Source organism: Mytilus galloprovincialis, chromosome 9 (genome assembly GCF_965363235.1).
Source record: "Mytilus galloprovincialis chromosome 9, xbMytGall1.hap1.1, whole genome shotgun sequence".
Lineage (NCBI taxonomy): Eukaryota > Metazoa > Mollusca > Bivalvia > Mytilida > Mytilidae > Mytilus > Mytilus galloprovincialis.
This window is the reverse complement of record NC_134846.1, coordinates 34,142,555-34,153,777: the sequence shown is the minus strand read 5'-3', so window position 1 is coordinate 34,153,777 and position 11,223 is coordinate 34,142,555. Positions and strand designations below refer to the sequence as shown.

Genomic DNA, 11,223 nt, shown 5'->3' with positions numbered 1-11,223 from the left:
GTACAATTATCCTAATCAGTGTAATACATTACCGGCTTTGACCCATGCTAATATATAGTTAGCTAGACAGGAGTCGAAACGGTTAGATTTCAGTGACAACTCTGGAAAGCTTGCACCACTTTCGGGTTTAATTGGGGTTCGATATGTCCAAAGCAGAAGTTTTTGATCTTCGTCGGTGAATGTGACTTGAAATTTCCGCTTTCTGGTTTTCACATTCAATGGGACTAGGAACTTCGACATACAGTGTAATGGTATTAAGCGAAACCACCTGGTTTCACACGGAGTTAGACTAGGTACATGTACGTCGACGGGTTAAGTTTTTGATTACAAGCAAATCCTGATTAAACAATACCATTTTTACATACCGTTAATACATTTTCCCGGTATTACTAGTCGACAGGCGGGAAAATTCATTTGTTTTCTAACAAATGATACCACATTGATATTTTATAGTGTGTATTTCTATGTTGTGGTGTTACACTATTGTTTCAGATAAGGGTGAAGGGTTGTACCTACTTAAAACGTTTAAACCCGCTACATTTGTTTGCACCTGTCCTAAGCTAGGAATCTGATGTTTAGTAGTTGTCGTTTATTGATGTGGTTCATAAATGTTTCTTGTTTCTCGTTTTTTATATAATAGATTAGACCGTTGGTTTTCCCGTTTGAATGGCTTTACACTTGTAATTTTTGGGACCCTTTTAGCTTGCTGTTAGGTGTGAGCTAAGGTTTCGTGTTGAAGACCGTACTTTAACCTATAATGGTTTACTCTTACAAATTGTGACTCGGATGGAAAGGTTTCTCATTGACACTCATACCACATTTTCTTATATCTATATATCAGATCAACAACAAAAACTGAATATACTAAACAAAACTTTCATTTACACAAAACAGTGAAAACACGAAGCATAACGAAACATATACCAGATATATATCCTGACCAAATACCACTTACATAGAAGACCTCCGCTATGACTAGTGTTTAGCAAAAAGATCGAACATGTATCTCCCTTGGACGTATTTGCATATTAGATGTGTGATAGAAGTGCCAAAAAAAACCAGGGGAGTATACTTTGTGGATTGCATTTTTTTTTTTTAAATTAAATCAAGTTGATAATCTTTTAAAATGACAAACAAAACTACTATTCAATTGATATGACATATTTAATTGCTATATTCTGTATACTTAGTATACATTGAAAGATTGTTATATTGATTAATGCTTATTTCTGGTTAAAGCACTTAATATTCATCTCCTTCTTCTTCTCCCTCTTCATCTACTGAATCTACACCGACTTCTTCGTAGTCCTTCTCTAGAGCAGCCAAATCTTCACGGGCCTCTGAGAATTCTCCCTCTTCCATACCCTCTCCGACGTACCAATGAACGAAAGCACGCTTGGCGTACATCAAGTCGAATTTGTGGTCAAGACGAGCCCATGCCTCAGCAATGGCAGTGGTGTTACTCAACATACATAATGCTCTCTGTACCTTAGCTAAGTCACCTCCTGGTACAACAGTTGGTGGTTGGTAGTTGATGCCGACTTTGAAACCAGTTGGACACCAGTCGACGAACTGGATGGTTCTCTTTGTCTTGATGGTAGCAATGGCGGCATTGACATCTTTAGGAACAACATCTCCTCTGTACAACATACAGCAAGCCATGTATTTGCCGTGTCTTGGATCGCATTTGACCATCTGATTTGCTGGTTCGAACACTGAGTTTGTTATTTCAGCTACAGATAATTGTTCGTGGTAAGCTTTTTCAGCAGAGATAACTGGTGCATATGTAGCAAGAGGGAAATGGATACGTGGGTATGGTACCAAGTTGGTTTGGAACTCGGTCAAGTCCACGTTCAAAGCACCGTCGAATCTGAGGGAAGCAGTAATTGAACTGACGATCTGGCCGATAAGACGGTTAAGGTTTGTATAGGTTGGTCTCTCAATGTCCAAGTTACGTCTGCAGATATCGTAGATGGCTTCGTTGTCTACCATGAATGCGCAGTCGGAGTGTTCAAGAGTTGTGTGAGTGGTCAAGATGGAGTTGTATGGTTCTACGACGGCTGTGGAGATTTGAGGTGCTGGGTAGATGGCGAATTCAAGTTTTGATTTCTTTCCGTAATCAACACTGAGACGTTCCATGAGAAGTGATGTAAATCCTGATCCGGTGCCACCACCAAAGCTGTGGAAGATGAGGAACCCCTGGAGACCGGTACATTGATCAGCTAATTTACGGATTCTGTCCAAAACAAGATCGACAATTTCCTTTCCGATTGTGTAATGGCCCCTGGCGTAATTGTTTGCAGCGTCTTCCTTCCCGGTTATCAGTTGTTCTGGGTGGAACAGTTGACGATAGGTACCAGTTCTGACCTCATCTAAAAGAGAAAGTAATATAATGTAAATTTGTATTAAACTATACATGTAAATGAAAAACGGAAGCCGGTTAGTGTCAGGGTAGACTTTTATTTTTAAGTCGTTACAACGACTTAGCTTACTTGTTTAAACGACTTAACTAAGTTGTTATAACGACTTAGCATATTTATCTTGTTATAACAACTTAGCTAACTTGTTTAAACGACTTAGCTAAGTTGTTATAACAACTTAGCATATTTATCTTGTTATAACAACTTAGCTAACTTGTTTTAACGACTTAGCTAAATTGTTTAAACAACTTAGCTAAGTTGTTATAACGATTTAGCATATTTATCTTGTTATAACAACTTAGCTAACTTGTTTTAACGACTTAAATTACTTGTTTAAACAACTTAGTTAAGTTATTATAACGACTTAGCATATTTATCTTGTTATAACAATTTAGCTAACTTGTTTTAACGACTTAGCTTACTTGTTTAAACAACTTAGCTAACTTGTTATAACGACTTAGCTAATTTAACTCGTTATAACAACTGAGCTTACTTGTTATAACGACTTAGCTAAGTCGTTTAAACAACTTAGCTAAGTTGTTGAAACGAGATAGGTAAGTTGTTTAAACGACTTAGCTAAGTCGTTATAACGAGTAAGCTAAGTTGTTATAACGAGTTAAATTAGCTAAGTCGTTATAACAAGTTAGCTAAGTTATTTAAACAAGTTAGCTAAGTCGTTTTAACGAGTTAGCTTAGTTGTTTAAACAAGTAAGCTAAGTCGTTAAAACAAGTTAGCTAAGTTGTTATAACAAGATAAATATGCTAAGTCGTTATAACAACTTAGCTAAGTTGTTTAAACAAGTAAGCTAAGTCGTTAAAACAAGTTAGCTAAGTTGTTATAACAAGATAAATATGCTAAGTCGTTATAACAACTTAGCTAAGTTGTTCAAACAAGTAAGCTAAGTCGTTAAAACAAGTTAGCTAAGTTGTTATAACAAGATAAATATGCTAAGTCGTTATAACAACTTAGCTAAGTCGTTTAAACAAGTTAGCTAAGTCGTTATAACGACTTAAAAATAAAACTCTACCCTGACACTAACCGGCTTCCGTACTACGAGAAAAGCATGTCATATAAGCCATATGAAAATTCTGGAAAATAATAAGAGAAGTCTTGCATGGCCAAATAATCAAAATTTCAATATTTGTCTGAAACCTATACTTATATATATATATATCAGTTCCTGGCATTTTTTTTCTTATCCGAACAGTGCATATTACAACATCTTATAAGCTACAAACTGTTTAAATTGAGGTGGTGTTTTTTTCTTCTTCAAAAACAATGTTATTCTATTTGTTTAATTTAGGATGCTTTCGTAGTTTTCTAGCTCTTTAAATGGTATTATTGTGGGGAAGTTCTAAGAAGTACATTCTTTTCGTCACATTATGGAACGACCATTTAACTTCAAGGGGGTGGGTTGGGGATTCTTGTTTGTTTTCCTACAAAAATATTCTTATTCTGATTCCTAAATTGATGGGGGAAAAATATTCTTAATCCGGATTTTCCCCATATCTTATAATGTTATTTAAAAAAAAAATCTGATTGATAGCGTTGAAAAACTAAATATAATTGTGAAATCGCGGGAAAAAAATCTGACTCAGACAAAAGACATACCCCCTCTTGAAGTTAAATGGTTGCTCCCTTAGCGTTTTCAACTTAATCAAGTGACCGATTTCAATCCAAGCATCCTACGACGTGAAAATTAAATGTTTGCTGCTGCTAATGTCAATAACGTTTGGCAGCAGGAAATATAGGGTATGTAAACCAATGATTTTTTAGATAAAACAGTATCTTAGTGCTTCCATGGAATAACGCATATGCAAGTAAGGGAACGACCATATAACTTCAAAAAAAGGGGGGTATGGTTTCTTTTCTAAAAAAAAATATTCTGATCCCCAATTTGATGAAGAAAAAAATGTTCTGGTCAAGCAGATGACAAAAAATAATTCTGAATGCAGATTTCCCCTATACCTTTGTTAAATTTTGAAGAAAAAAACAAATTTGATTGATAGCGTTGAAAAACTAAATATAATTGTGAAATCGCGAAAAAAAATATTCTGACTCCCCTTGAAGTTAAATGGTTGCTCCCTAAAAGGGAGAACATTCTCGCTACATTGCTGCAACTTTATAAGCAAACGATCAGTATTTCTTTCACAACATACATTTTTTTTTGTTTTGATTTATATATATTCTGTTGTTTACTATCTACGAGTAATAAAATTATCGTATAAAAAATTAACGGAATCCCTTATACGCAAATATTTGATATCAGCTTACCGACTACAGTAGGTTCCAGATCAACAAAGACAGCCCTGGGTACGTGTTTGCCAGCTCCAGTCTCACTGAAGAAGGTGTTGAAGGAGTCGTCACCGCCTCCAATGGTCTTGTCTGAGGGCATCTGACCATCAGGCTGGATACCGTGCTCCAAACAGTACAGTTCCCAGCAGGCATTTCCGACCTGAACTCCGGCTTGCCCGACGTGGACAGAAATACATTCCCTCTAAAAAGAAGTAACATACAATATGTTAAATAATGATCAAAAAGAAAAACATACATATATTTAAACTATCATTTTTCGAATAATAAAGAACTTTATTTGACAATTAATGATTTTTACAAATATGAAATAGTAACGCAAAGGGCTATTTATCACAAGCAGATTAATAAAGAAAGCCTGATCTAAGTTTAACTTTTGAATTCTGAAAGAATAATTCAAAAAAATCCAAATGTCCATGTAGAACATCTTAGTATTCATTAATCTTGTTAAAAACTGAATAAATTCTAAATCATTCGATTCAAACAAATATAAGCATACCAATTATAAAAAATAAATTATGAGATTGTAATTAAAAAATGATAAATATATACACAAAAAACATAAGACTAAAAGACTTACCATATTTGATTAGCGAAGATAAAGGTCACAGTAAATTTTCTATGAAATCTCTCAGGGAATCCACTAAGACGTTAATGTGTCGTTGTGAGTCTTTATGTGTTTGTGAGACAGTTTTAAAAAAAACTTTAATATATACACCCATGTAGTCCCCTTGGTTACAAAACACAATTCAAGTCGTAACATACATGTAATTCCCTAGGTTCACAATTCAAGTCGTAACATACATGACATAATTATTAGCAACTTAATGACAGTAGTACTATTAATTATGTATGGTTTATAACAGTTTTACGGATTATAAGATCACTGTCTATTTTTAATATTTATCTATATCTTTATTCCCACAAACCAAATTACAAATGTATAACAATAGATAATTATACATATTTTAAAACAATTACATAAATAAACAATGTACGAAAGTAGATAGAGGCATTTTCTATTGTTAATCAAGAACAGTTTAATATGTTATTGGTCTCCTTAATAAGTTTACATAACTCATTCAGTTTTGAACATGTTTTGGAATTCTTGAAGTCCTGAAACTTCAACGTATTAGGTCTATTCGTTTAATGAAATGTAATAATTTGGGGTTGGTTTTTTTAACAATTATCAAAAAGCTGAACAATCAAGAATGTAATGTTATTCAGCACAAATGGCATCTAAATTATAATTGGTATATTATATATAATATCTCTAACCCCTATAAAGAAAAAATAATTAAAAACGGATTTTGAAAGCTTATAAAATAGCCTCTAAGATGAAATAAAAAGACGTTTATTTTGATATGCGTTCTAACCGAAAAGATGACCGGAAATCTTGCTACACGTGACTCTGACAATCCATTTTTGAACCTTTTAAAAACATATAATTTCACGAAAAAGCATATAAGCCGTTCAAAATCGTGAAAATTATTCTTAAAGACAATTTGATAAAAAAAATTACATATTAAAAACAAATATAAATACATTAGGTAAAAATACCAAAAATTTGACCGGAAGCCTCTCTTCTGTAAAATGGAGAAGTGTAATTTTCAACTTTGAACTTAAATTCACGAAAAATATACATCCCGATCAAAATCCTTAATGACAAAACGAAAAACAGATTATGAACAAATACACTTATAAAGTCTTGTATGATATAAAAAATGTAATAGATAATTTCTGTCTTTGAATTTTTTTAGCACAGAAAATGGTCATCCGCATTCGCAATAAAATACCTGATTCAGTCGTAGGGTCTTTCATCATCGTTAACCTTTCTTTTGAGTGTTTGCAATGTCTTATGGTTTTGCTCTCCAATCCGCGAATACAAATCAAATGTGTTTTCTGTGCAAGAGCTTTGCGAAGGGTTGAAACGGCTTTAGCTATACTTTGTCCCTTTTTTGGTTTATGAGCTCTTCATTTTTTTTTTATTTTATTTTTTTTATAAATTTAGGATTTTCAATTATTTTGGCCTCGGACATCACAGAAGAGACTTTTACGAAAATCTTTTACTATCGAAACATTTCTACATATTGTACTGATAAGTCTGAGTTTCTTAACTGATTCTTTTTCATTCGATAAAGAGTATAGAGCATCAATTAATATGCCAATGAATGAGAGCCTTTCGGTTGCATTTTTGCTAAAAGAAAAATAACGACATTGCGTGTGTTGTTTTCTGGTTACTTCCCTTTAACCATGTTGCATGATTTACATTGTCGGATCTCGTGCAACAATCGACGAAAGAGGTACATAAGGTCTATGTCCTCCTAAATTATTCCTTTTTTTATTCCTTATTATTTTTTGTTTTGTTAAGGTGCCTTTTTAATTATGAAATACATTGCATCATTGATTCATTTTAAATGTGTACTTGATGGTTTTAAAGTCAGTAAACTTTTGATAATAATTAAACACTTATGTAAGAGATGGACACTTAAAAAACAGATTATATTCCTGGGACGAAATGGTTTATGTTTCCATACAAATTAATTCAGTTTGGTTACAGACGTCTTTCGGTGCAATACCAAACAAAATGGAAAGATGCAATGTGGTCTTGAATAGTAGCCAATGCGTACGCTGAATGTTAATTCATGTTATGTTGAAATAACTAAAATGTTAAAAATTTGTATAAGAATATTACTCGCACTCATTTATACTTGAATATTACTCAGAGGCGGATTTAGAGGGGTCCCGCACCCCCTCTTTTTCTGGTAAAAATTTGGTTGATTATATATAAGGAATCACTGGAGTATGACCGAAGCAGGCCCCTCTAAGGCAGTCAGTGGGCCATCACTTGTGAACATTTCTGGATCTGCCACTGTCACTTTCATGTTCATAGGTTGAACCTCTTCGAGCAGGAATACATTATAAACTTTCCCACTTAAACCATACTATATTCGTGTCTGATATGTGTCAAATTAAAGATTAATTTACAAAGATAATTGAAAATAAGATACAAAATAGGATACAGTCACATAAGAAGACATCAATACTTCATTTGCACATGCGCATTTGTAAAAATTAAACAATAGACTGAAATGTTGAACACCTAGCTAAAAACAGCATTAAACCAACAACTCGGAATAATAACCATAGGCGGATCCAGGAGGCCTGGGGGCCCGGCCCCCCTTTTGCGATAAAAAAAAATTGGTTGATTATCAAATTATATGGAATCATTGTAGCATGAATGGAGCGCCCCCTTCCTTAGGTCAGGCAGTATACCCCCTCCTAAAAAGTTCTGGATCCGCCTCAGATAACAATGAATCCCGTTTAAAGTTTGGATGTCGTGACTCCGAAGTTGGGGTTTTGAAGTGGGTATTTTTTTTTTTTAAGCAGTATAAGCAGACCAAATTTAGAATGTTAATTTTCGTTTCATGTTTGATTAACTTAAGCCTTCTAATTGATATTTTATAGTGTGTTTTTCTATGTTGTGATGTTATACTATTGTTTCAGAAAAGGGAGAAGGTTGGTACCATTAAAACGTTTAATCCCGCTGCAAATGTTTGCACCTGTCCTAAGTCAGGAATCTGATGTACAGTAGTTGTCGCCTGTTTATGTAGTTCATACGTGTTTCTCGGTTTTCGTTTTTATAAAGATTAGACCGTTGGTTTTCCCGTTTGAATGGTTTTACACTAGTAATTTTTTAGGCCTTTTATAGCTTGCTGTTCGGTGTGAGCACAGGCTCCGTGACTTTTATAAATTGTTATTTGGATGGAGAGTTGTCTCATTGGCACTCACACCACATCTTCCTATATCTATTGATTGAACGAAAAAATAAGAAATAAACCCCGAGATTTATTTGTTATAAATACAACTGAACTGGTTCTGCACCGCATAACTTCTTTTCTCATTTCTTCACACTAAGCGCTAAGGTCACACGTAAAGTTTCAATTAAACCATTGTAAAATAAGAATTCATTCAATATGATGCTGAGTGTTTTCATGTTTATACGTATGGTTTCAATTGGTAAACAAAAATGGAAATATGATTGTGTGATAAACAAAAAATCTATTTCAAAAATGACATTTACAAGACGAAAATAAATAATACTGTTTCCATTGATTCTAGTATAAGTATATTTTATCTAAGCAATCTTAAGATTATAATGAAATTCCTTTATTAAATGGTGTTTTTTTTTGTGTTATCAAATTTCAGCAGCTTTTTTTTTAATATTATAATGAATGCTTCTGCTTTCAATCATTATAAATCAAAACACATCATGTTGAAGATTAAACTTATTTGTTATTACTTCCTAAGAAATATCAACAAAAGAAAACATTTTTTTTTAAAAGAAAGTAACAAGTTATTTACAAATTTACTTGCAGACTTTAAAATCGTTGAAATTAAAACGTAACTAAATATTGTAACTTTACATTTTGGAACATTTACTTTCTACGGAAGCCGATAAGGGCCATTCAAAAAAAAAATTATGTCGTAATTACGACATAGCATGTCGTAATTTAGACATAGGATGTCGTTATTACGACATCGCTTTGTCGTAATTTCGACATAATATGTCGTTAAATAATTTCGACATAACATGTCGTAATAACGACATCGCTATGTATATAAAAGAACTAGAACACACCCGCGAAATCGCGGTCATTCAGAGCGTAGTTTAAAGTATGTAAAGTGTTGTTGGAAGAATTTTGTAAAATATTGAATGACTGGAGAATTTCAGCAAAAGTGTCATAGGTTATTGGGGACAGGGAAATGTTTTCTTTTATCCCTCCTCCTTTATTTCCAAAATTCCCAATTTTTGGTTTTCTATCAATTTCAATGTGAACATACCTTTAGTATGTTATGAACATTTAAGTAAGGAGCCTTGTCGTTTGTTTATGTGTTACATATTTGTTTTTCGTTCATTTTTTGTACATAAATAAGGCCGCTAGTTTTCTCGTTTCAATTGTTTTACATCGTCATTTCGGGGCCCGTTAAAGCTTAGTATGCGGTATGGGCTTTGCTTGTTGTTGAAGGCCGTACGGTGACCTATAGTTGTTAATTTCTGTGTCATTTTGGTCTCTTGTGAAGAGTTGTCTCAACATGGGAATCATACCACATCTTCTTTTTTAAAAGATTTAATGACTGGATAATTTCAGAAAAGGTATCAAGTTCACATGAATAATTTTAGCGCTTATCTGTATATTATGAACATTCATTACTATATAAATAAAGTGTATTTACTTTCAATTCTAAGTTTACTAAGGCAGCAACCATTTGATTTTCTGGGGGGGGCTATGGTTTTTTTTGGAAAAAAAAGTTTGTTTCCAGTTTTTGGAGAAAAAAATAATTTGTTTTTGATTCTGAGAAAAAAAAATTGTTTGTTTCACCCTCAGCTGCCACTATATGTAATGCTAAAATTGAAAGAAAAAAATTGTTTTCGACTTGTCGCGAAAAAAATAGATTGTTTTTCGCCGCAGGCGAAAAAAAAAATTTGTCCAGAAAAAAAAACCATAGCCCCCCCCAGAAAATCAAATGGTTGCTGCCTAATCGATCCAGGGTGGTCATTGATATAGTATACAGACCCTCTATTTAATAAACTCTGTGACCACCGTGGATAGTAAACTTGAAAATGATAGCAGATAGAATTAAAGTACACTTTATTCGTAGTATATGTATGTTCAAAGTATACAGAACAACGCAAACCGGAAGTATAATCTGACTTAAAATTTCTTCCAATGACGGGACAATATCCGGATGCCTTTTTTCTCGTTTTCTCCCCAAATAACTCAATCTGAATAATCATATGAATGGATGACAAATGCGACTATGCACTGTACCTATAAGACACAGAGGCGTGTTGATTAATTTATTGTGGAAAGAAGAGAAGCGACACACAAAATGAGGTCTTCTCGTTTAATAGTATAGATAACGTTAATTACGTCATTAACTAATCCTAACGTTTTGGTGTACGCTTTTTGAAATATTACCCCTTATGCATTAGATTCTGAAACGGTGAATTGTTCCATGAGATATCATACCTCAACTTCTTATTTTACAGTGAAATGATAGAACGAGGATTCTATATAAATATATGTTCAATCTTTCATATATGACAGTAGGATAGAGCGTCGTTTCAATTAGCATTATTGGTCTCAATGCACCACTATTATTTGCATAAAAAGCGTCATAAAGGGACAAAAATTCATTATCATGATTCGTGATTACCATGTTTTATTATCTGATACAAAGTTACAATCTACCGAAATTAACCAATTTTCTCATCGACGAGTTGTCTGTTTATTAACGAATTCTTTAACATTCTACTTATTGCATTTTCCATTTCCAAATAAGCACATTTTACAATTCAAGAGCCTTGTATGTATGCAGTTCTGGAATGGATCAGAATGTCGTTCTTCTTCATGTAGATATTTTTTTCGTTTAATAATTTTCAGTTAAAGCGCTACCAGGCTCAAGCTAGCAACCACTCGCAAG

General features: G+C 33.4%; 1 protein-coding gene across 1 annotated transcript; it reads right to left on the bottom strand.

Annotated features, from left to right (window-relative positions):
• Positions 1-1,145: 1,145 nt before the first annotated feature.
• LOC143044868 (tubulin alpha-1A chain-like) lies at positions 1,146-5,425 on the bottom strand. The gene is made up of 3 exons (XM_076217086.1): positions 5,315-5,425; positions 4,696-4,918; positions 1,146-2,372 (listed from the first exon to the last, which is right to left on the bottom strand). Exons 1-3 carry the CDS (start codon positions 5,315-5,317, stop codon positions 1,243-1,245), a joined length of 1,356 nt encoding a protein of 451 aa, XP_076073201.1. The 5' UTR covers positions 5,318-5,425; the 3' UTR covers positions 1,146-1,242.
• Between the last annotated feature and the right edge of the window lie 5,798 nt (positions 5,426-11,223).

What these genes read in the sequence shown, in the direction of transcription:
- LOC143044868 (XM_076217086.1), bottom strand. An exon ending in TCTGGAACCTACTGTAGTCG is followed by an intron (nt 2,373 to 4,695) that starts GTAAGCTGATAT and finishes TTTCTCTTTTAG; the next exon opens with ATGAGGTCAGAACTGGTACC.